At 38.8% G+C, this 27,250-nt stretch overlaps 1 protein-coding gene across 6 annotated transcripts in view; it reads right to left on the bottom strand.

Moving 5' to 3' along the window:
* Positions 1 to 27,250, bottom strand: part of SIPA1L1 (signal induced proliferation associated 1 like 1) — a 174,481-nt gene that overhangs the window by 32,482 nt on the left and 114,749 nt on the right. For 5 of the 6 annotated variants that reach the window (XM_044435575.1, XM_044435576.1, XM_044435574.1 and 2 more), the window contains 7 exons: positions 22,210 to 22,384; positions 17,403 to 17,506; positions 15,529 to 15,686; positions 12,490 to 13,063; positions 11,528 to 11,802; positions 10,686 to 10,967; positions 1,320 to 1,469 (listed from right to left, as the gene is read on the bottom strand). In XM_044435575.1, the coding sequence (XP_044291510.1) occupies positions 1,320 to 1,469; positions 10,686 to 10,967; positions 11,528 to 11,802; positions 12,490 to 13,063; positions 15,529 to 15,686; positions 17,403 to 17,506; positions 22,210 to 22,384 (1,718 nt within the window). The remainder of the gene's footprint in view (positions 1 to 1,319; positions 1,470 to 10,685; positions 10,968 to 11,527; positions 11,803 to 12,489; positions 13,064 to 15,528; positions 15,687 to 17,402; positions 17,507 to 22,209; positions 22,385 to 27,250) is intronic. The other variant, XM_044435578.1, reaches the window with a different exon arrangement.

Here is a 27,250-nt window from a genome sequence, read left to right as displayed (position 1 = left end):
TGGGAAAGGAGTTTAATTTGATATAATTATTATTATTATTATTATTATTATTATTATTATTATTATAACATTTCTATGCCGCCCCTTGCCGAAACCTCGGGGCGGCTTACAACATGATAAAATACATTGAAATACAATAGTACATAATAAATTACCATTAAATAATCAATTTTCTGTTTGGAAACAAATCCTCAGAAGCCATTCTAATACTAAGGGGTGTAGCAGCTGGTAGTGATTGTGATAAAACACACTGTGACAAACACACTGTTGTTACAAGGGCATTTCCTCATCTAGCTAAGAATGCAACACTCATCTGCGGAAATCAAACAAATACAATGGCTCTGTGAAGTAGTAAACTTAACACTGCACCCATGGCACTTGTCATAAATAGTCTGCTGCACTCTGGACAGTCTGAAAGGAAAACAGATCCAAGAAAATAAAAAAATGCTAGAGGGAAGAAACCATCCTTCCTTGGAAAATTGGGGGAAAGACACCCCAACAAGCTGACAGTCTCAGAGAAGTTCATAAAGTATGTTCTCAGCCATGCCACGAAAATCAGTCAGAAGTTTATCCCACTCCTTGAGGCAGGCACAAAGTGGAAGGGCGCAACTGTCAGCCCGCTGGAGTTGTTCATAAAATGGTGAGTCATTGTTTGCGGCAGACAGATTCTGAGGTCACGTTCTCTAGACATTTCTAGAAATGTCTGGTAAAAGAACCACATCGTGGGGCTGTGCAGAAACTACAAAGACAATGAATACAGCTATGCCACTCAAACTTTTGCCAAGTATATAAATATAGTGGGATTTCCAGGCTACTAATGGTCCCCTAACTCTGCATCCTGAGGAACATTACAGCCCTCCAGCACCAGTAAATTTGAGCCAGCCATATATTGTAATAAAAAGGGGGGTGAAATGTACTTTCAGAGGCAAGCTGTTATCTTCATCAAATTAAATGTGCATCATCAAATCCCTGGCAAATGTGGATCAGCCATACCATGATACTGACAAGATTCTTGTTTGGTTATTGTAGCACAAGCTATTGTCTGTACTGGAGTTTTATTTCATGAATTTTCTACGGGAATAAGGGAGGTATTGGGTAGCCTAACGTACAGTGGAGCCATTAAAATGATGGGAAGTAAAGTAGTCATGGCTATTGTAGCCATGTAGGTCATACTGTAGGCCTTACTCATTTCAATTGGTCTACTATTCACATTGAGTTTCAGAACACTTGGAACAGGATTGAGTACCAAACAAATGCAATCAAAGTGACTTAGAAAAGAAAAAGAAGAGAAGCATAAGGAAATAAACACGAGGGCCTACCCTTCAGGCATAGATTTCTGCCTGTAGGTGCCTCCACCAGAGCCAGTTTCACTCGAGGATGACAAGTTGCTGGGGGAGTTACGGCACTGCTGTGATCTTGCTAAGGCAATGGATGATACGGTGACGTAGACATCAGAGCCTGGAGATAATCTGTTCAATACAAACAATTCCAAACTCTACATTATTAAAGGGACCACTGCAGTCCAAAGCTCAGTAAGGCAATGATACTATTATGGGAAGTGCCACATCAGCGGTGTCCATTCAGTGCAACAGTAAAAAATGAAGCCAGCTGGAGGGCAGTTTGTATTTCCCTTTAGTAATCTACTCCTTGTGGAACAGTGGCAAAAGACTATAGGGAAGAGGGAAAGAGGAGAAATTATTGCTTCCAAGGACTGCCAGAAATAAACTTGCTGACTTGCTCTTGCTATTTGCAAGAAAGGAAAATTAATGTGTAGCATATTTCATCCAGATTTCAAATAACAAAGCGATTTATCCATGCATATCAGAACAAACATTAGTACGTTGTTACAAAAATTTAGTATTAACTAATATGCTCCGTGAAAAGTGACACTCAGTCTGTAAAACTGGCATTTGACAATTAGTTTATTTCACTGGATATCTAAGAAACAAGGTTCATAATATTTGTGGATCTAAGTTACATTGTAAGACCATTTCATTCTCAACAGCCATCAGACAGGATACAGCATCCATTTTGTTAAAAATGAAAGCTGTTTGGCATAAAGCAACAGCCTAAAGACCTATTCACACAATCAGTATTCCAATGATAAAAAGCTCCTGAACTTATATTAACTTCTGATTTATCTACACACTCAAGGCTTGTATCACAAGTGGTGAAATGGTCCAGACAGTTAGTATAGGAGGAACAGAATTTTTCTAAAAGGAAGCAAGAGAACTATGGCCAGATCATGACCTTGAACCACCCTTTTTCTTTCCCTTGTTAACTTATTGGAAAAGAAGGGAAAATGCAGCAAATGAACATTCATATGCAGATTTTTTTTCTTTGTATGGTCAAAATTTTATTTCCTCAAGATGGAAAAAGAAAGCAATATTTATATATTCTAATCCTCAGAAGCACAACATCCAGCCATATGCTTTTTGCTAGGAAATGCTGGGAGTTGCAGAATTTTTTCCTGACTATGCATAGGAGTTTGCTTTTAATTTCTACTACACTTAATTTACAAAGTAATTCAATTTACTTGGGTAATCAAAACTCTTAAAATATTTTTTAAATGAAAAGGAAAAACTGAAACTCTAAAAAGACAGTCTAGGTAGATTAGCAATTTATTTGCCCTCATTTAGTCACTAACATTCTGATATTCCCCCAACCCTCCTTTAAGCACTAGCCAATTAAACAGTTTTTATGAGACTGAAACACATATATTAGCACACCTGTCCAACAAGCACTGCAAGGTTAGTATTTGTCACACTGTTATCTCTTTTCATACCATAGTGGATTGTAGTGAAGGTACAACCACCAGTACAACATCCATTCAATTTATTTCAGCTAGAAAATGTTCTGTTTTTACTGCTGTCCACGGGAACATTTTTCTGTAAGGTCACTTTTACGTGACCTTTTTTGGCCTGACATCCTGCACTACGAATATTATTCAGTGTGCTGGGGATATAGGAAGTCTGTGGGATGCAATCCAGACAGACGTTTTGCTGGACTGTTTAAACAGAAGGATCACTGGACCACTCTGTCAGATATCACTTTGCTTCTTGTTTCCCAGTCTGCTTACTGCCAATGTTCAGAATGGCATAGGAGCATCACCAATGGTAAACTTGGGCAGATTCCAAGCAAAGGAGGCATAGGGAATGGCTGCCAGTCGAAGGCAAATTGCTGCCACAGCCGGAACAATTCCTGAAGAGTTTTGAGCTCCACTGAGGGGTGGGAAAGCTGGAGATGAGGAGAGGATGAGGGCAGAGAAAGAGATAGAAAGCAGGATGGATATATTTTTGACCTTTTTTTAAGAGAGGAAGAAATTGGTCAAGGGTTGTGAAAAGTGGAAAGACAGGAGAGATTCTTCAGCAGAGGCTAGAAGAATGAGAGGAATAATTGGAGGTAAGTATAAATGTTTTTAATGTGCCTTTTAATGGTTTGTGAACTCTGGTTATTGTGGGTATTTATTGTGGTGGCTGTACTGTGGTGATCTTTTGCGTCCAACATGTGATTTTATTGGCCTATAAAATGTTTTCCTAGAGGAGATCAACCCTGACTGCTCTTTAGAAAGCCAGATCCTGAAGATGAAACTCAAATACTTTGGCCACCTAATGAGAAGGAAGGACTCCCTGGAGAAGAGCCTAATGCTGGGAACAATAGATGGCAAAAGAAGAAGGGGACGGCAGAGGATGAGGTGGTGAGATGGAGTCACTGAAGCAGTTGGTGTGAGCTTGAGTGGACTCTGGGAGATGGTGGAGGACAGGAAGGCCTGGAGGAATGTTGTCCATGGGGTCGCAATGGGTCGGGCATGACTTCGCAACTAACAACAACAACAACAACTAAAATGTTATCTGATGTACATTGTCTTATTATACTGTTGCATTTGTAACCTGCCCAGAGAGCCATACTTGGCTATGGGACAGGATAAAAATCTACTAAATAAATAAGTAAATCACTTGTTTTTATTTATTTTGGAGTTATAGCTATAACTGTATAAGAATTGATTAGATATTTTATATCAAGTATACATACAAATATTATTTAAATAAAATAAATAAATCCATTTTAATTATGTGTACTCTTTGTTCTCAACATTCTTCTGGAATACATACCCTCTGAAATTATACTTGGGCCCTGCTCTCTGTGCATTCAGGAAGGGGGTCATAACACCCCTTTAAATCTGGCTTTTAAAATGCTGCTTAGAGTTGTAGAGATTTTTTTTAAATCTTGCTGCTTTCATTTGCTTATGAAATTTGTTTATTGAAAGTGTATAAATTACCTTTAAACATTGGTTGGTTCCAAAAAGGCAATAAAAATGCAATAAAATTCAATAAAATAAACAAAAAGTACCTCCGAAGAACATTAACAGGTGTAATTCTACAGGTGCATCCACCAATCTTCAGTCTATTGTGAACACAGATTATATGAATACACAAACCATTTCTATACAACCTCCAACAACATATATTATAGTGTGTGCATGTACACACTTCCAAGAAGTCATGTACCCACAACAGGTAACTTCCAGAAACAATGCTCAGGCTTTGTACACATGCACCCTTATCTCTCCCATACTCTAGCCATCCCTGTGATAAATGTTATTACTCACACAACTTTCATAAATCAAAATACCATGCATTACAGAAACTGGATACATAAACAACTAGACTTGTCCACAGGAGGGCCAGTTATTGCTCATGCTCAAGTGCCTTTCTTCAAAATTTCTAAAGCTTGGAAGAATAGTACAACCATGTCTATATTCCAAATTTTGAACAGAGCTACTCAGAAACTTAAAATACAGCAAGTGTTTTTAAGATATCTTAATATATGTATTAATCAAAATTAAAGCATATGAGGAAGATATTATTTCCATGTGATGCTTTTACATGTCCCTGCTATTTGCTATCTGTTAGTAAGTCATTTCTCTAGATTTCTAGTTCTTATGTGTCAATTCCTACAACAGAATTTAAGAAGAGGGAGGAAGGCATTTGTCCAGTATGATCACAAGCTAAATATGAGCCAACAATGCAATGCACCTGCAAAAAAGGCTAGTGCAATTTTGGGCTGCATTAACAGAAGCATCACTTCCAAAACACATGAAGTACTAGTTCCACTATACCCAGCACCAGTCAGACCTCATCTGAAGAACTGTGTCCAGTTCGGGGCACCTACATTTTAAAAAGATGCAGAAAGCTAGAAAGGGTACAGAGGAGGGCAACAAGGATGATTCAGGGACAAAGCCCTGTGAGGAAAGACTGAGAGAACCGGTCATGTTCAGCCTCAGGAAGAGAAGATAACCACATGTTTGGGATTACATGAGCTGAACCAGGGGTCCGACTAGATGGCTCAGGAGACCCCCTTCTGCCTCACTTTTTGACTGTGTTTCTATGTTTCTAAGACTGAGAGGAGATATGATAGCACTCTACAAGTACTTCAAAGGCTGCCACAAAAGGACATATGAGATCTCTTCTCATTCATCCCAGAGTGCAGGATGGGGAATAACAGACTCAAGTTAAAAGAAACCAGATTTAGACTGGACACCAGAAGAACTTCCTGACTGTCAGAGAAGTACAACAATAGAACCCATTACCTGGAAAACGTGTGGGCTCTCCCTTACTGGAGTCATTCAAAAAGTATTTGGACAGTCATCTAAATGGGATGGTGTAACTTAGTGTCCTACAATAGCAGAGGATTAGACCCAATGGCCTTCTGGCCCCTTCCAACTCTACTATTCTATGATTCACATGGGGAAGTAGCCTCTGAATCACTGGTGTTCCAATACAAATGAGCAGAAGAACTTCTGGCACTAAATGGAAATGTTTGTCATTCTACTGGGTATATGTCATGGATTTTTAAAAAGATCTAAACACATGCTAGAGGCATGATACAATTGAAAGTTAGTGACCCCTTATTTTCTAACAATTCCTTCTGGCTCCAAGAGATCAGGCAAATATTTTAAGTTAGTCTGGTAAAAGAAAGTTAATACCCTGTTTCCAAGTCTCTGGATCTCTCATTTTAACTTCAATTAATCAGTCTGGTACCACCGAAACATCTTCACAAGTAAATGCAGACTAATTATATTCCCCACTACCAAGCGATATCAACTAGACAGGCTATCAGCTTCTATAGAGGAGAAAACCCATGAGTTATGCTAGATCAAACCAAAGACCTATGCAGTCTGGCAGTCTGTTCCCCCAATAGCCTTCAGGAAACCCACAAGTAGGACTTGAGTGCAAAAGCACTCTCTGACTTGTGTGTCCCAGTAACTGGTCCACAGAGGGACAGGCTGGGATATTAACAGGCAAATATGCCAATACATATACATTTAACTATGTCATAATAAGAAAGCCCAAAATAATCTAAACACGTGAGACTGCTCAAGAAAAAGTGACCCAAGCCACAAACGTGTAGCATATCGCCAAGGAAGTAAGCTTGTACAGCCATTGTCACTCACATCCATGTGCCCACAGGCGGACAAAGCTTGAGATTAAGTGTCCCCACATATACATATGAGGAACCCTGCCCCTCATCACCTGGCTCTGGAATGCCCACTCTTTTTGCTGCTGGGTGCCAAGCTAGCCATCAGGTGCTCCTCAGTTGACACTGCTCAACCCCAAGTAGGTTCTGAGTGGCCAATTTTTTGGGGGCTGGCAACTGCTATCCGAACAAAATAAAACAATCCACAGACACATACCCCTACACACAAAATAAAATCCAACAGGGATGTATGTGTTGGTCATTTAGCACAAAAATTAACAGCCTGCCATTTTGTTCATATTAATATTCCCTAACTTGGTATAATGGCATTTCTGCCAGATTACTGCTCTATAGTTCACATCTCACATATTTTGCCTGCTAGTCATTAAATACTAGCTGCTGGCTGCAATAGAGAGTGAATTTCATAAAATTTCTAAGGCATCTTGGGAAGAAATCCAATTTCAAAGCAGCAAAATCAACTATGATTGTGAACCAGAGAGTCTGAAACATTTATCCATTTCAAGCTCTCTGCATAATCACTGAGGCACTTGAAGCCAGTTTCTAGACTTTGCATTTGAAATAAGAAAAATACAGCTATACCCAAAATATTTTGTTCTGAAACTTATGGTGAAGTTTTGCAGTACATTTCTTTGGCAGCAGTTCTACTTTGGTTTAAACATTTACTTTAGTTGCTATTTCTGTTCCCAGAGCCATTTTTTTTTTGCTTTTAAGTTTTGCCTCAAAACTATGATACTGCAGGCATTACAATATTTCCACACTCTGCTATCACATCTATGAAATGACAGGTATAAAATCATATAACGGGAGCTGTAACAGGTGCACTGCTTTACAGAAAACCAGATGCCTCTCCTTGTACAAGCAGAAGTGCTTTCTGGCAGCACTAAGCAACTACTGGATACAATCGTCTTCAATAATTCTTACTCCCAGCTAAGGGTAAATGGGATTGCAGATATTGCCTGCACTCTTTTACTCTTTGCCCCTCTATCATGTTCATTTTCACAAGAAGATATTGACTAGCCTCAATGGATTGCCACATTGACCAAATCTAGACTGCTTCCTGGAGGGTGGCTTATTTTTCAGCAACAAGCCAGTCTGACAACCTCTGCTTGTTCCTGGGATTTTACAATTCACAACAAGTGGTGATGTTGTCTGAACCTGGTAGAACAGTTTCATTGGGAGCTGCAGGGATCAACTAGCAAGCCACTTTTCAAGAGTGGCAAAAAACAAAACAAAAACAAAACCCTGATGCTTGTTGTGATCTTGCTCTTGTCTGTCCAGTGACAGACCCTCTACTGATGTCCAAGAGGCACTTTTGAGCAATCGTCACTGGTTTGCCACCATTTTATTTCTTTCTGCACCAGACAATTGTACAATATGTTTGCAATATTAATGGTATTGTTATTGCTGGCCTTTTGCATGTACACAGTGAGTAATCTTCTCTGGTCAAATGCCTTGTTTCAGCAGTCAAAAAGAGCAGCAAAATGGAGTAGGTAAAATACATGGAAATGGACAAAATGAAACTGCACATAGGCTAATTTGGGCACAGTTGTGCCCAACTGCTGAGCTGTCAATTGAAAAGCACTAGTAAAGGAGGAAAAAAGCAGCAAAAGAAGTTGCACCAAATGGGGGCACAGCATCTACCACTTAGCAATGGAAACCTCTTCATTTGAAGTGCTGAACTGACACTTTTCAGTGTTCCACACCTTTTCAACACTTCAACACTTTCCTGAGTTTCCAGCTAGTTCTGAAAGGGGAGATACTGGCTCCTCCCTCTTTTCATGCCTCTTTTCTGAACCACTCACCACTCTTGTTACTGTAGCTTTGTGATTGCTCTAAAGCAAAACAAAAATGAAGACACCTGTAAGAAATGACTTGAGATGGAATGAATGGGGCTCAGTACAGGAGTGGGTGTATGGACCACTGTTGCTGACTCTCCATTTGCTCTGCCCCACCCCTTTTGTGGGAATATTTGTGCAGTTCTTGGAAATGGAAAATATACGCAAGTGAAATGGCTGGGAAGTAAATAGAGGGACAATTTCTACCAACTGAAGGGCAGGGAAGTAAGTAACTGAAGGGTAGATATGAGTATCTGCACATATAGAGCAGTCGCTGCAAGTGTGCAAATTTGGCCAGTTACCTTCAAGCCCTTACAATGGCTCAAATTTATATCCCAGCCAGTGTATTTGCATATTTTTCTTTGGGATTTTTAGAAGGAATTGCAGCAGTTAAGTACTCTGAAAAGGAGCTACAAAAAGGAGTAGGATGGGGGAAGGATGAGTAGCTGAGTATTTAAGGAAGTGCTGAAAACATGGAGGAGCCTGTACTCGTACACAGCTTTGCCTTCACAATTTCCTTATATGCTACTTACTCCACTATACATATAGGGAAATACTACATATACTGGACAGCTGTGAGTGCACCTTTATTGTTTAAAAATAAACAAGATAACTAATACGACTGCACGATGTTCTGAGCAGACACAGAACCATACCTGTACATTTTTGAGGCTCTGAAAAGTTTTTTTTTTTTAAACCCAATGGTGAGCCAAAAGGCAGAGCAACTATAACAAGGAAAAGGAGACAAGACCTGTCCTGCCACTGGGAAATTGGTTAGAAGATTTGACAGGGAAGGAAGGGGAAAACAAGCCCTGATGAGCAAAATCATCTGGCAGGTGTGCTGTGGATTTTTCCATGAAGATCCCACACTCTGTAGCTTATCTGCAGGGTGGCTTTAGTGTGATGTGCAATATTACGTCACTCATATCAATCACCTGATTTTAACCAACTACAGACTTCCAGCATTCCTAGCACGTACAGAAGGAGTGGGACAAGAATTCTAAGGACGCCATGGTGAAAGGAATGCAACAGGCCAATCTGAACAGAACAAAAACAAGACTCAAAAGTGTTTACTGCAGAAAGGATTAACTGACACTTTTCCTTTCACTGATTACTTTCAGCTGTGCTTTGAGAAATAGAAAGAAATAGTGATAAAGCTAAAGAACATTTTATGGCATCAAAATGAACTCTACAGAGTTTAGACTTTGTTGGGATTTGGAGTGGAATATGTGACAACTGAGAGCCCACAGGCTTGCTTGTTTACATCAATGTCAAATGAGCTTTGGTCCAAGCTCAGATCTTCAGGCAAAACTGGTTGTGTCAGATGACAACATGGAATAATAATAAGCATACCTGGCTAGTATCAAGCAATCAAAAGCAAGGAAAAGATCAGTTCACTATACACTCATGGACCTTTTGGGGGCATGAGAAAATGCTGGAATAGCAACATATTCCAGGCAACATTTATTCAGAATTCCAGCAAGTCAGGGAAAATCTGTAATTAGCAAAATTTGTTGACTCATCTACACATTACATTAGAAATATAGAAACATAGAAACAGAGTAAGTCAGAATGGACCTCCTGGGTCATTTAGTCTGACCCCTGGCTCCACCCGGCTCCGCTCATGACATGCGTACCATGTACACGTCCAGCCTATCCTTAAACACCCTCACCAATGGGGCTTCAACCACCTCCCATGGAAGCCCATTCCATACCCTCAGGGTCCTAACAGTCAGGAAGTACTTCCTGGCATCCACCCTAATGGGATGAGAATCAATAAATGAAACACTCCCCAGATATGCAAAGAGCAACTCTTCTACCACAGTACAGAGACAGCTGCATTCTTTCAGTTTTCTGTATGAATGGCTTTTGCCTCATCTTCCTTATCACTCAAGTTTTTTCTTCACATACACATAAAAGGTTGAAGAGTGTGTATGTATGTCTTCCTCAACATCATCTCCTTGGCCACTTGCTGTGGTCAAGGAGAAGAAAGGAGATTAGAAAAAAAACATTCTAAATGTTCAATTGAGTATGTGCAGATATTGGGAAAAATGAGATAGCATGACTTGGAAGTCTATGACTGAAAACAGGCAACTGACTTCAATCCATACCATTGCTCACTGCTAGTTTGGTATCATTTCAGATTCTGAATACCTTTGGAAATGAGCAAAAACATAAACCTGGACTGGTTAAAGAACATGCATTTAGAATTTCACCTACACATGTGTAGAGAGAAAAAAATCCTAGAACTCTCAGTATGCACTTAATGATTAAAAATCTATTTTAAGATTTGAATTTTAAAATGTTGTAACCTGGCTTGGATGCAAAGACAAATACCATTCGATTTCCTACCTTCTACTCTCCAGCGGACGCCCATCACTGGAAATGCTGCGTGGAATGTTGGCTGATCGCTCTGGAGGAGGCATCTTCCCTTCGGCTTTCCCTGAGGCACCCCTTGCGGTAACAGGACTTTGTATCTGTGATGGCAGTTGTTGCACATGAGGCCCTTGTCCCTTGCTAGCATTTCGCTGCCATTTGTTGTTATTTCTGAAGGGAAACTTGAACTCATATGGAACGCCACCATCATTCATTTTGTATTCCATCATTGGCATGCAATGAGTTTCTGAAAAACTTCTAAGAGATTGGGGAGGGAGAGAGCATAAATCCACTGTTAAATAAACAAGAGAAGTATTTGCGGTGCATTATATCTAAAGATACTTCATGCTGTGCATATGTATGAGGCTTGCCAGTCACACAGATTTTCAGACGCTTTCCCAAGATATAGTTCTAGTACCATTCCCACACTTTATTTTTGGAACAGAAATCTGATCATACCACCCCACAGTAGGGAAACCGAGTGCAAGACCCATTAAGCTCAACACATTTTCTGAGCAACTATGAACCCGACTGCACTTTAAGCATGGATCCTGATATCCAGTCTTTATGAAAGAACTGAAAATACGGCACCCAGGAAAATAACTAGGGTTTTCTATCTTGTCGTTCCGTTTTTAAAGACTGTGACATTTAGTTTTGGAAACTAGGAAGTAAGGTTTTCTGATGGGACCACTATCATTTTGAAGCAATTAATGTTTGTCTGTGTAAGCGTGTGAGTAGGGAGTCTACAGTATAAATTGAGATAATTCCCTGAACAAAGTCAACAATAGATAATAACTCATTCACTGCCTCCCAAATACCTTCGTGGAGTGCAATCCTCATGAGGTGGGATAATGACAACCTTCACAGTAACTGAGGTCCGTAGAAGATCAATCATTTGTTCATGACTTAAAGTGGCTACAGCCACAGTGCAGATTTCCACTAATCTGCTGCCTTGCCGTAATCCTGCTTGCCAAGCGTAGCCATAGGGTTCAACATCTGCCACAATTCCTTCATAGTTCACATGAAAACCAAGCTGACCCAGTCCATTCCGGCGTAAAGTCATTTCCACTGACTCACAACCCTTTGTCTCAAGCTGAGAATTGAAACAAAGAGGATATGGGGTATAATGGGAAGAGTTTAGTACAAAGAATTTACTAAAGTAGGAGACGGAAATAAATGGGACAGCTTTTTAAAAGAGTACATAAAGCAATATAGGATAATGATATGCCTTATTCTTCCAGCTACTGCTGCACAGTTTCAATGGAAGTTAGTTTACTCTTGCATGAAAATGCCAGGTGCAGCCTGATTTTGTATAAATTATCATTTGTAATAGAAAAATGCATGATTTCCCTCATAGTAGGGAGAAAGCTATTTTCTGATGAATCAAATAAGAATATTTCCTATACAAATCTGTAGCAAAACAGTAGAAACTAATATTATGACTTGTACAATATTTGATACACTATCCAAAGGCTTTAATTTACATCTGAACAAAGAACAGGCAATAAGCAACAAAGCATTTCTTTGTCTTAGTCAGTTTGTAACTCTGGGTGGGTGGAAAGAAGACTAGAAAAATAATTCCCATTACTTATGTAGCACAATGAAAACACAAGTTGGTATTTTTGTTTATTTCACTTGACTGCTTCCAGAATCCAATCCATTTCTATAGGTTTTTCATGACACTTACTTGAATCTACTCATGACTGATTTAAATATTTGAGAGTGAGAGAGCAAGAGGGAGACTAAGAGGAATAAGGAGTGATGGAAAAAGATCTCTAACCTCTAGCCTTTTAACAATCTCTTTGATATCTTCAGGGTTTTTGAAACTTTCCACAGAAACACATTCACCCCTTTCATAGAAAATTTTGACACTTGTATCTGTTGAAGTCCACCCTATTACATCTCTGCAGGAGCAACTGAACACAACACTCTTTGTATCTTGTTCAATGATAACGACAAATTCATTAGAAATGCCCAGGAGACAGTCTATATCTAGGCCTTTGCTGTAGTCTTTAGCACGGAGACTCCATACAATTGCGCCTGAACTGTGGAGCTCTACTCCTGGGTGAGGCTTGGACTTTTCCTTCTTCTTAGAGGCAAGTGAGATGAAGGGGAATTTGCCAGAAGGGTCAATGGGTGTATTTGTAACATTCTTTTCTGCCAAATCTTTCAAGTATTCCTGGCGGGTTCTTGTGGCCATGGCACGGAACTTCTCTGATTTATGTGCTGCGTTCTCAGCATTGATCACCTTAGCTAATAAAAAGTCCCTGAATACATTTGATTTGGGGAAGGTGATGCCTTTAGGGATTGGTGGTCCAAATGATGGTACATCTCTGGATCTTGTCACAGCAACACTACAAAATATAAAGAAAATATGACTTAATGATATTGTTTGGTGATGTGTTGAAAGCAGAGTATCCAATCACTGCTGATTCTATAATTGCCTTTCCGTCCCACCTTTGAGTCCATCAGCTGCTCCTAGATATCTCGGAGCAAAAAAGAAGAAGAAAAGCTGGCAGAGTTTTCCATATTCTCTTTAGAAGACCTATGTTTCTAAACACAACCTTGCTAATTTGAAAATCCTTATATTTCTCCCTGTATACCCCAACATAGTCTTACTCTATGGTTCATACTTCTAATGCAAATAACACAAAACTACAAGTAATTTCTGAAATTAGATATCTTAAGTTGCCATTTGCTATCATTTATATCCTTGTTCTTATGCAGGGGCATATTCCTCAACAAACCATTCTTTCAAAATTAGATTGAATTTCAATACTCTTTCAATGAGAGAGCTTTTCTAGATGGCCTGGTGTGTAAACTAAAAGGCAGCTAACAACAATAATACACACCAAAAATACAAAGTGCAAAATATAAAAGGGAAGTAAAACATCAATAAAATCAATAAACACAACAAATGAAAACCTATTGCAACTCATTTAAAGACCAGCTTACGAGCCAAAAATCAAAATTAACAATTGTTTTCCTGCCAGCAGAAGATTATCATGGTTGGAACTAGTTATGCCTCTTTTGGCAGGGAGTTCCAGAATCTTGGAGCAACTCTAGTGATTGTTTTGTCCTTAATCAGATGATTTGAACTTGTCTTAAGTATAAAGGTCGTATTTTTGACAGTGAGATGGACTGCATGCTTCCTCTTTTCATCGCTATTGATAAGCCCCAGCTAATGCTGTGTGACAAGGTCTGTCAAGAGCACACAGCATCTTAGTTATATCCTGTTTGGAATATGTGGAGCTCTTTTGAAAATTGATCAGAGACTTCAACTGGTCCACAATGCTGCAGCCAAACAGGTGAGCCAGGTATATGAAGCCTGTGATTCTCTTGTTACAGGAGCTGTTTTAAGATATAATTTAAACTATGCTCCAGAACTGTATCTGTATTTTTCTATTGTTCGCTGCCTCAAGCACTATTTTTAGTGGAAAGGCAGGGTATAAATTACATAATTACATAATAATAAGTGCCTTGTGGGCTTCCAATGACACTTTGGGAATTATTCAAGTTGTAGTTCTTTCTTAGCATATAGTCCTCCATGATGTGGGCCCTGCACACCTCACAATTTAAGAAGCTGAGAGGAAGGAGAAGGCAAAAGATTGTGTTGGAGAAATGTGAGGCTTTTATCACTAGAGAGAGACCTAGTCCCAAACTAGGATCTGTGAAATAGGAAAATTTTATTTTCTCCGGCTTTAAGGAAAAAGCAGTGCTAGGTGAGCTGAAGCTGCAGATGTCACATGCACACTATCCTTCTTCTCTGCTTTGTAATAGTAACGTGTAAGTGACTCTTATCCAGAGCCACGAGGTTGGGATACAATGGAGTAAAAACTGAAGAGGGAACGGAAGCAGGTGCCCATGGAAAATGCACAGAAAAAGCAGCAGGAAGAAGGGAAGGAAGGGTAGAGACAGCTGGGAAAGAAAGTTCTCACACTCTCATATACTCAGATTCTCATATGCATCCCTGCATTTGCTTGGCATGTGAACAATTGTCTCAATTTATCCTAAATTATTAAGTAACAGTTAACAGCAGCTAAGTTTTGGAACTGTAAGAATGAGCTCTGAATTTGTTGTGTTCTCCAACAATAAGAACAGAATACAAACAAGCAGAAAATATAGCTGTAGTCTCTTGTCTCTCAGATCAAATGTTTTATCCTCCAAATATCATAGAACTGCTCACTGGGAATTTCTGGAATATTTTATTTGTGTCCTTTTACTACCTCAGGTGGAGAATGATTTGCAACAAGCAAGCAACAGCAACACTGTGTCTTATTTCTGAAGAAGCATGCCTTTCCAGTCTTTTATGCCTATGGTTAATATGCTGAATTTGACTGAATACATCTGTATATTTTGGATGTTTTGGGGCAGGGGGGGTCTTTCACAAACACATTTTCTTCTCCTGAGATTTGAATTCAAAAGGAACTTCAGGCATATAAACAATGTGTGATGATCAGCATCATACTGGTGCATATGGTTTTCTACGTTTTCATCTTGCCTTTTGGCCTTTTGTTTATTTTTAAATACGTGTACACAAAATTAACTCTTACTAGAATCATCACCAAGCTGATATGAAACTCCCCCAGACATTTTGTAAACTCTGACACTAATTCTGGGTTCAGAGTGTGTTAACTTTCCCTGTGAGAAATGGTTCTAAGTGTGCCAAATACTTGATGCCACTGCACTTAAAATAATATTCTTGAAAATTAACAGCAAAAGGCATTATAAAATATAGCACAACAGATTTAGGACATAGTAAGCCTCCATGCATGCAGATCCACTACTTTAAGCTGACTATTAATTCAGTAATAGTTACCTGTAACAGACATTGTCAGTGCAAGGATTGTGTACCCGGACAATCACAAAGACGTGCTGGAAGTGGGAACGAATATTCTTTGGGCTGAATGATTCTGCTCCAGGTTCCTGGAAAACTATTGTCACAATATCATTTCCAATATGTCGTTTTCTTAAAAGCTATGTAAGTAAAGACAAAAAATCTGATATTAGGATAAAACTATGTGAATCTTCTTATCGCATGCTGTCTATTATTCCAGTTAATACACAAAACATGGAATATATTTCCATTAAAATCCATTAAAGAATTAACTTGCTGTATAACTGAGCAAGGAAATGAGGAATTTGCCAATATCTGACATGGTGAAATGAGCTACTAGCATCTTGCATCCCCAGTTTCCATAACAACAGTTTCAGATCTATTTTAATGCAATGAAATATCTTGCTATGGGGTAGATCTGTATTTCCAAAATCAAATGTACAGTAATATAGTTTATGTTGTGATGATGTCTACTTGTTATTTTCTTTCACCCATTACAAAATGCCAGAGCCTGAAACTTAGACAATTTCCTTCAGTGAATTAAAATTGTGTTTTCATATTTGACAGTGGCAGTATCTCCAAGCAAATTCTTTTTATATTTTTCAATTCAGCTTTTATTTATAAAACTTATCTGGAGAAGAAAATTTCACAGCTTCCTACGTGTTACAGCATAATACAATAGTACTGTCTGATAGAATTTGCCACAGTGATCCAAAGTAGTTGTATTTTAAATGAAAATAAAAATATTTGACTAAACAGAATCAAATCATGTTACCTCTATGAATTAGCAATTATCTTCCAAAAAAGTCACATCCTAATATGAATTTCCAAATTCTGCTTCTCTCTAAGCAACCAAAATGACAGTAATATATGTTTGTAAAATATATAATTACTCAAGCTAGAAATTGGACACAAGCTTTAATTTAACAGGTTTACAACTGCAGAAAAGTATCATGGGTTATATATGCTTGGATGCAAAGATGCCTTTCTGTTAGTAGAAGGCTTCCTTCCACTTACAAAAGGGCTGTTTCCGACTTGGCAAAAGAGCATTGTGTGAGATTCCAAATCAAGATAATTTTTTCCTTTTGCATAAATTCCTGTACAAGACTTTCTGTAAGCTCTTTTGAAGGCATTTTTTATGGCCCACTAGAGATTAGCATATAATCTCAGCATCTTCTTTATCCAACATGTTTCTCATGTTGTAAAACAAGACCTAATAAATTATTGCAGTGTACTGTGAGGTCTTCCAGTAGGCTTGCTCCGAAGTTCACAAAGCAGCAATACTTTGGATCCAGGCCAGAGAGAGAGAAAATATTTGTCTTGCCTGAGGGAGCTGAGACAAATTTCTCAGGTTCTGATTTTCCTTCTGAACCTGCGTGGAGGTTCAAACAGCCAGCACCATGCTAACAGCATTACGGCAGAGCAATGTACACCACAGTTTTAAAGTGCTTTGAATAACTCTGCTCTTTGAATGGTAATAGTTTTCCCATTTCCAATTATTTATTAAGATCCTGCCAAACAATAACAGTTCCATTTAAAAAATATATTTTTGGTGGGGGAAGTGGAGAGGAAGTAAGAAAACTTCCAGGTGACTGCAAGTGGCTAGACAAGATAGGTAGTGGTGATCTATGATTTTGGGAAAGCATTGAACAGAGTCGATACCTAGGTCAAGCAACAATCAGTTCCAGATAGATTAGAACAGGAAACAGGTATTTCCCATCTCATTTTCATAGTGCCCCAGAGGACAAGAGGGAAGGACATGTATGTTAGCCAAGATTTGATTCTGCTCATTCACACAGGGCAACGGGATTAAGGCTTAAATCTAAAATTCTCTACACGGTGAAAGTGGATACTACCTGTTGCTTGTTGTTTGGTGTGTATGGCAGCATGGTGGAAACATGGAACATGATTTCATAGTCCTTGTATGTTGTATAAAGAGAGTGGGTGCCAGTTGAATCAGCTGTAATGAAAATAATATAAGAAAAATCCAATTTATCATTAAAATTTACTCATACATAATAAGAGTTACACCAAGCACAATGTCCAGCCATCATTCTAAGAGTTACATAAAATGCTCATTAGGTTTTTATATTATATTCTACTGTCTGCATGCATTGTAGTGATTAAAATATTTTACTAAAATGATCTTACAAAGAGGGGAAAAGCATGAAATAAAAATGTGTTAGAAAATAGGTCAGAATTTATTTGATAAATGTTTATTTTATTTATTTAGAATTTTTGTATGCCGTCCCATTGCTTATAGCCTTGGGATGGAGGCTATAAATGTTGCAATTTTTAAAGCTTCTTAAAATATTTCCCCCTACAATGCATATTTAATACTTAACTATTATGGTCAAAAGGGCAGAGTGGCTACTAGTTCTTCTTCCTCTGGACTTGTAGTTTGTTGAACAGGGCTAACCTTCCCATTCTGCATAGCAACCCATTTGGAAAATGAAGGTCGCTGATCTGTTTAGGCTAACTGATACCATGTTAAAGTTTGTCATGAACTTTGTAAACAAATTCTCACGTTCAGCTTACTAATGGCCTTATAATTTGTGCTGTTCACAGTACTGGCTAGAATAGCAATTGGGATGCGTCTTGTTCTACATGGACCCATGCAACAGTGGATGATTACACTGTAGAAACTGAAGTGCTGGCTGTCTGAGATTAGTCACTTTCCCCATTGACAGAAACAGAAGAAGGCACATTTTTTTCCTTCCCCTTGGCTGAAATCCTGCCAAATGGAAGAAAATGCAAGCCGTGTAAAATGAGATGTATGTACAGAGCACCAAGATAAGAGGATCAGAGAGATAACCACATTTGCAGAAGAGACCAGTTTAAGTAAAGATGTCAAAGGACAAAGTTTTACAACAAGCTGGCCAGCTAAGAATTCACTAGGGACCTAATGGAGATTCTTAAAGAGCTCAAATGGGGCAGTGTTAACTGAAATGTAAATCATTAGACTCAGCCTCTTTGGAAGTATCCAATCAAAAAAACTATTTAAAACAAAACAAAAGAGATTCTGTAAGTCTGTCTATCCAAGTTGAACTGGTGGAAAGTGTAAATGATCACTCACTGAGGACATACAAGCAATAGGAGAATGGAAGTGCCAAGAAGAACGATTAAGGGCTGAAGACCTCTGAACTGTCATAGATAAGCACTACAGTCTAAACATGAAACAGTTTATACAATAGTCAATACAACTGCTAAATAGCCTACTTTTTACTTTTTTAAAAAACTGCACATTTAGCACATTTATTTTGCTGATTTTTAATTGTTTTTACAGCATGAGTTGTGACAACATTTGTATGCAATCTTTAATCTAATAACAGAGGCCTGTCAAGTAACTGTGTTTGTAAATGCTGAATAATCTTAGGAAGGGTTTATGGAGTGATTTGGCAAATATCTGTCATGTATGCTTGTACTGTCAAACCTCTGGCGTGCTTGTGGGAGGCTAACCATGCTATTTGTAATGATTCAGATTTGGAGGATAACACTGTTTGTGAGACTGTGCAGCCACAAGCTGCAGTTCAAGGTCCGGGGACTCAGCCAGGGGATGCAAGAGAAAAGATTAGCCCAAGGGTAGACAGGGATGCAGATCATACTGACCATGGGAGCGACGGGGAGTTACAGCCCACAGGAAGGGATACTGAACGGGAGATCTCGCCAATGGAGATCAACCTTCCCTTTCAGAGGTGCACCTGGTGGCTTGGCGCCAACACTGGCGAGAAACTCAACTAAGGGTACAACAGGTAGAGCAGGGGCAAGCCTGTTTTCATAGCCTTCCAGGGGCAGGGCACAGATAGGTTCATAAGAAGAGTTTTGGGAAATGAGCGAGAGATTGGGTTCAATTCAAAATACTACTTTGTGTATGCTCAGAGACTTATGTGAAACAATAAAGATTATTAGGCAAAGAAATGGTTTGAGACTGATGCTAGTTGGAGCTCACAGCAATACCTGAGAGATTATCCTTTCCTAGTCTGCTTTCCACTGTTAGGTAATTATTTGATTTGATTAGCACCAAGTAGGACTATGATAACATGAGGTACTGCATTAAAAACACAATGAAATATCTCAGCAAGGAAGAACAATCCCTCCCTCTAGTAAATCTGACCAGTCTAATTTATGTGCTTCTTTTTTAAAAGCACTTTCATCAAGTAAAATTAAATTTTAAAAGAAAATGTTATATTTTAAACAGGACACTTCAATCCAGGCATGCATTTTAGCCTACCAAGCTGAAACACAGACTAGCATGGCAGGAGCTTAAACGTTCTGCAGTTTTGTGGCTCAAGGCAAACAGCAAAAGAGCAAACAAAGGAAGATTACTGACTCTTTAAGGAATGCTATACATATAGTAATCTGTTTTGAGTTTGGCAGGTCATATGTTGTCTGGCCTTGCTTAAGTTCTTATCTGGGAAGTCTTAGCTTCAGACTCTGGCTTGTTTGGGGGGTGCGGTAACAAACCAAGAGTCCTGGTTACAGTCTTATTTCCTGGTTAGTGCATCATTCCTGCTGGTGGGAGAAGCCAAGGGGGAGTAACTGGGTATAGTGTTCCAATAGGCTCTTCATGTGTGATAAGCAGCTGTGGCTCATTATGTGTGAATATGGATGGTAGGAAGTATTTGTGAAAATATCCTTCCCTAACATGGTTTTGAGGACTTCTATGCTGACCAAGTCTCTCAGAAATTTACAAGTCAAGAATAGTCAATACTTTTAGCCTAGTTATGCTTCTTTTACTGCAGAAATGCATTTGGGGGCAAAGAGAGAAAATATGGGAATAGATTACCTTTCATGGATAATCTATTCATTATAGGAAAAGGAAGGAAGAAGAAATAAAAAAAATCAAGCAACTCAGTCCTCAAAAGGCTCTAGGTGATTTGGCACAGAAGTGAACAGAATATACCTAATGAGACTGCCATGAACAAGGCTCATCATTAAAAATTGATGTATTGATTATAATGAGATTACACCGTGACTTTTACAGTTTTATCTTGTGGAAACAGGCAATCTGTTACCTGATGAAAATTTGGGGGAAATCTTATGTAAAGATGACACAAAGGCAAAAGGAGCCATTTGTTTGTGTATGTGCACAGAGGGACAGGGCTTGAAACCTGAATTTTGGCTCTGCTGATAATTGGTAGCATTGTAAATGCTAGTGTTCCAGTGTTCTTGGTGTCCTTGCAAGGCAAAAGGATGGAGACAAGATCAGAGCTGACTAATGTTTGTCACCCTGCCATTCTCCCAGGAGTCCCAGTGGACACCAATTGCTGGTGACTGTCACTGTGAAAGCAGGGTATAAATGATAAATTAGCCCTTTTAAGCAACATGCAACACACATTAATTTACATTATAGACATATTGCTTGTATATAAGTGCTTGATTTGGTGCCTATTCAAGCAAAAAACAAGGAACCTGTGGCTCCAATTAGACAGAAAGGATCTTTGTTAGCAAATACCGATTGTCAACAGCAGCAGTATTTTAGCACAGGTCAATGTGAGGAAAGGGGTTTTTTAAACAGCTTTTTTTTAACACCCAACAGAAAGAGTAATGTTATTTCTCCTTCCCCACTTTCCCACTTGACTAAATACCTTTCTGAATCATAACACTAACATAGCAGGGGACAAAGTAAATTGAATTGCACTGACTAGGGATGGGAAGGGTTTACTTGCACTCAAAAGAAATAAAGTAATTTCAATTTTGTACATTTGATTTTGACATTTATGAACAGTTTCTAAATATACTTAATCAGCTTTTAAAAGGTTCTAGGCTATTTCATGTTTTAATAGTTTCTCCCTCTGTTGCCTATAGTCAAAACGTAAGTAATAGCAATACCATGGCAACAGGAAATTCACTGCACTGTTTGCAAATGCTTTTCTACTTTCATGACACATTCTTTACTTTAATTTCCTAAGCTGTGAGTGAGATAACTGTGGACCTCAATACATATGGGCTAATCTAAACACCACACAAAGAAAGGTCAAAGGTACATATGTGTTTTATAGAAGGACCAGAAAGAGGGAAGGTGTTTACTGTTAAATATCAGCTTTAAGAGTAAATTCACTGTACATTTGCTAGTGTATATTTATTTCACTTCAAAATCTTGGCAAAAAGGTAACTTTTTATTGTATTTTAACAGTGATGCAATTTGCAATCATTGCTTTGAACAACTCAACCTCCTTAGTGGAAAATTATGTGGAAAAAAAGCAAGATTTATGCAGCAAATTCTTTGGGGCAGGGCCCAATCTTTGGCTTAAGTTTGTAAAGCACTATGTACATCCAAGTAAATAAACACATTCCAGCAGTAGAACAGAAATTATCATTAAGAAGATGAACTACAGCAGAAACTGTATAATCTGTTGTAAACCACCCAGAGAGCTTCAGTTATAAAGTACAGAAGTGAAATACTCATAAATCATCATCATCATCATAATCCTCCTCCTCCTCCTCCAGTGGTTGTGTTTCACAAAGGAGAGTTGCAGTAGTCATGATGGGAATATTTCACAGAAGGTCAAGAAGGTATGAAAGAAGAGTGCTGGAAGAGTGGAGGCTTGCCTAGCTATTGCTCACTTGCTTAGCATGCTTCACTGCCCATCTATTTGCTGACCATTGCTGACCATGTAGTTAACTATGCGTCAATAATCTGCATAAAAGAAGCTGCCTTACTCTTTGTGTCTAGCTGGGCACGGTACTTTTCAAATCCCTTGAGCCGAACCCGTTCTCCCAGTAACTGAAGAAACTCTTCAAAGGCTGGGCCTGCCGATTCATTATTGTACATTTCTTCTTCTGTACTTTGTCCAGACTTGCAGTACATGATCCCCACTTTAAGTTGATAGCTTAGCTGTAAACACAAATTAAAACTCAAGGTTTGCATACACCATATTAAAAGATGAACTAGAATACTCTTTCCAAAAGGTTCCTATTGTTGTCTTTTCTCCTTCAATGAGAAAACTGTGATGAATAAATATAAAAATACATGTAAACTGGTCCACAAAGTTAATCAGCTGCTACTGATATTCCAAATCACAAACTTTCCCAAATGATGCTAAAGAAAAAAGAGAATGGAAGTAAACAGCCCTAAATCTGTAAATCAGAACTGGGCAAATGCCCTTGGGAACCTTGGTCTCCAAGAGAAAAAAGGAATTCTAACCACTGGTTTGCCACCAAAGTTCTACTGAGTGCTACAATTGTTAAATTAAGTTTGTTCCAAGCTAACTGTACTCTTTTTGGAACATATATGAGATGTGCAAACAAGCTAAATTTGGCTGCTTGGGCACACCATGTTGCATGCATTCCACCCTGCTATAAACTGTGGCTTTTTAGAAAGGGCAACAACAACAAACACAGCTTCTATCTTCTCTACAAGAATAGATTTGCTTTCCATTTTCTTGAACTTCCTATCAGCAGCTTTGGATTTGAAAATCATTTAAAATTAAACATTAAAACAATCAGAGCAATATCTAAGACTTAATAAGCACTTTAAACATTAAAAAGATCACCAAAATATTACCTAAGGTCACCAAATAAAAATGGTGGAATATTATATTATATTATATTATATTATATTAATGTCTGCCTTTCTTCCTCTGGCAAGGAACCCAAGGCAGTTTACAAGGTTTCCTTCTCTCCATTCTATCCTTACAACAGCTCTGTGAAGTAGGTTAGGCTGAGTAGTTCATGACTGGCTCAAAGTCACCCCAAGCTGAATGGCTGAGTAATGACTAGAACCCGTATCTCCTGAGTTCCTGTCCAACACTTAACCACTATACCACACTGCATTTTAGTTCAAGATTATCCTTCCACATGCAATCAATTCAAAACAAAGTTTGAATCTGGAGAGAGAACAGTGACAACGGCAGCTTTGGTTGAGATATGCTATAAACGGGATACCTTCTGTCATGGGAAAGGAATCTAAAATCTTATTTTGGGATACAGGATATGCACACTTTCTCTCTACAAGATGCAGGCAGTTCCATCATGGTACATAAACCAGCTAGATTCTGAAAAGACACCAGTGTCCCATGGTGAAGACAGTCAAGCAACTTAAACAAGTTAGATATGACACATACAATGGGCTTTCTTTATTAAGCTGCTAGGGCATAAGATATCTGACACCTCCATGAGGCTGACAGAAACAGCAGGAATAGCAAATGAAGCTTTGGAACTGAGGCTCAAACATCAAAGGAAAATTCAACTGATATCCAAAGCCATGTTAGACTTGCAGTTAAAAGTGGGGAACTAGAAAAAATCACTATTAAAACTATGTGCTCATGGTGTATGACAGTCAACCAGAACATAATGGCAATGCCTGGTAAGGTGGTTTTCCAGTGTTTTGGCAAATTAAACTTTATTGAAACCAAGCTTGAACAAACCCATAGAGCCTTGGCCTCCAAATTCTGAGATACTGTGGGGCTCTGAGATACATCAACATGAAACTTGCATGCTTGCCAGATGAAGAGCCACTTTTGCACAACTTGACAATCATGAATTCTCAATGCAGCAATATGCAGGTTCTGTGATTACAAGAAAGACACGAGGCTGAAATACAGCTGGATCTTAACAGAGGTAGGTGCTAGATATAGATGGAGACTCCCATTGTAACTCATATTGATTCAGAATGACACAACACATCATGTTGCAACCCACTGCAAAGACAGGCTCTTACTTGCCTTTTTTAATTTGGAGCCAATGGTAAAGATCTTTGAGCCGCAGAATGAAGATAAGACAGAGCTTGGTCAGTGTGATGACATGCCTGAGTGGAGCAACAAAACAACAACAGGAAAACACCAAGTTCTAGGGAAGGTTATATGTACTCACTTGTGGCCAGTTAGAATGCTTTGAGGAACCTACTGCTAGGAAGTGACTCAGCTCAGACCTAATACTGTTCCTTTGGAACAGAGTTCTGCCTGTTAGTACAAACTAAAGCTTTACATTGCCTAAATAAGTCTGCTACACAAATTGAGATGCTGCAGCTAAAGGAAGTGAGGAGAGATTCCAGATGTAGCTTATACCCTTCAAACATACCTCAAGTGGCTCATCATGTCCAGACTTGCAGGATGCCTTAAAGGATCCCTCTAAGAAATATGGTGTGAACATAATAAGAGGTTACTTCTTAGAAGGTAGACCTGGATACAAGGAGATGAAGGTACTTTGGGCAGGAGGGAAAATTTCGGATGTCATTTTGGAGTAAACCAAACATATGAAAGTATATTTGGTAAATGTGGGACGGGTAGTGTAAAAAAAACTGAATACTATAAAGAGAGGTAAGTTATATATCATTTTACCCCAAGAAGCTACCCAAAGGAAAGGAAAGAACAGACAAACTGATAAGGCAATACCAGTTTATGAATCATTATCCAACTCCAAGCATAGGGAGTGCTTGATGTCTTGGAAAAGAGACGATTGTTGAAAAACACTATGCTTTGATTGTTGAAAAGCACTATGATGGACTGTAATACTGATAGGTATTCAGTAAAGGAGCACTAGATGGTCACAACAGGCTAAGAATACTGTCCAAACACAGGGCAATTTCCCTTCTTAAGTGAAACCCCAACTATGGGACAACTTTTGGCATCATTTTCTGAATGTGGTGAATGGTGTAGGCATAATTTGCTCCAAGTCAGAAAAGGAGAAAGCTTCCAAACTATCCCATCTTTGAAAGTGATAATATGAATTTGCTTCACAGAGATGATTACTTTTATGTGGGTGAAAGTGAGAAGAAATAGCTAGGCAATGTAAGAATTTCATCGGATGTTCAATAGATGTATAGAATATTGCACATTGAGAGAAACTGCCAATGCAGCTCCATGCATGTAAAGAAAATCCGGAGAAAAAGAGTTCCTATTAAATATGATTCTGGCTTCATTCATTTCTCATTAGAAACAGCATTTGTCCAAAACCACCAGCTATTCACAGAACGCTGTGGAAACAGACTTTGAGATATGGACTGATTAATACATTGCATTCTTCTAGATAACTTGTGCATAAGCTTAAACTACCGAAAAGTCTGCTATATTAACCTGCCTGTACTGCATGTACTGTTGCTGTTTCATCCTACTGTTCCACAAATACAACTTTTTAAAAGTGACATTACATGGAAACTTAATGACAAATTATTCTTAATAGCAGATTATCTGAGGATCAGGCAGAAGGACTCAATGGTCACACTTCAACGGTTCAGATTCCGTCAGAGTGGGGTTGCTCATCCATGTGCTCCTCTCTGACAGGATCCTCCCTGCCTGCCTGCTGCTTTGCTAGTGGCAGGGAAGAGGCTTACACGACTGCTGGGACTGCACCTTTCAGCTGGAAGCAGTGGCAGGTTGCATCCGTCACTTCAGCCAACTCAAGAGTAAGCTGAAGCAATGGGTCCCCATTTCCCTCTCCCTGGCGGTGCTGTCAAGAGACAGTGGTCGGAGGTAGAAACTTCGGTGTTTCCATGGTTCTTTGAGATAACTGCAGGATGACTGAGGGTGAAGGAGGTGGCTTCAGGGCCACGAAGTATCCAAGCATATGAGACACACTGAGAACGTCGGCGTGTAATAGCATTCCAGACAGTCAGCTGAGTGTGTGGTCCAACCTACCCACTCAGCCTGGGTTTGCATGATACTGCAATGCACTGTAGATAATTAATCATGGTGAACTGCCCTGTTTATGGATACCAAGCCACCTTGAGAACCTAATGGATCATTGGGGGGATTTTTCTACTTGTGATGATTTGGCATGCTGTTGAAATTGTTTGCTGTTTCTCAAGCTTATGATTAATCTTATTACAATACACAAGTAAGTATAATATATTAGGGAGGTATGTCAGATTCTAATCTTGATAGGAAAAAGAGTTAACTGTATAAAAATACATTGTGCTAAGAGCACAAAATATTGAGGCATAGGCTCATAAAAAGTATGGTAGTTTCTACTGGGATGGTGCATATGGGGCAAGAAGGAGTAGGATGTAACCAAACAATTTTTTTTTCTCCGAAACAAATGTGTACCACCAGAATGTTGAGGCCATTGAGGTTCTAGCTGCAATGAAATGAAGTCCTCAGCCAAAACTTATGTTAGAGGACTTTTTACTTGCTCGATGCAGAAGGGAATGTATGTAACTTATCCATTTCAAAGGCTTTATTTAATCCTGCATTGCATTACAGACACCATCCCAGAATTCTCAAGAGGAGAGACTATCATTAAATAAATATGGCACAGTCAGAGTTCAGTGTCTACTTAGCAGATCTTTCCTAATATTTTTTTGCCATGAGCCAATGCATTTCTTGTATCTTTTTACTATCTATCAGAACAATCACTTCTCTGAAATTAAATCTAACTAGCTTTTGTATTTCATTTCTTGTAGAACACAGTTAAGCTCGTACTTTGGTGGCAGTTACAGCAGCAGTATGTCCCCCTGTAAATACACTGAAACACCTAGTATTTCTGATCCCGTGAATGAATAATACTAGGGAAATGTGTTTAGAAAGATTAAGGAATTTATTACAATGACAGTTCGCTCCAGTTGAATGACTGCCAAGCCCTGTTAGGCATGGAGAGAGATATGGATATTACAAAAATCAAAGCCAATTTTTAATGTGATCAGGATGGCTCTTTCATACACACACACGCATGCACATGCTGCCAGTTCTTCAGCAGTCTAGAAACTCTTTTATTGGGACCAGTTTAACTGACATGGTTTGGCATTTTGAAGGCTCTATTATTAGGA

This window comes from Varanus komodoensis, unplaced genomic scaffold (assembly GCF_004798865.1).
Source record: "Varanus komodoensis strain SLA01 unplaced genomic scaffold, ASM479886v1 scaffold3, whole genome shotgun sequence".
NCBI lineage: Eukaryota > Metazoa > Chordata > Lepidosauria > Squamata > Varanidae > Varanus > Varanus komodoensis.
This window is presented reverse-complemented; position numbering and strand designations above follow the sequence as displayed.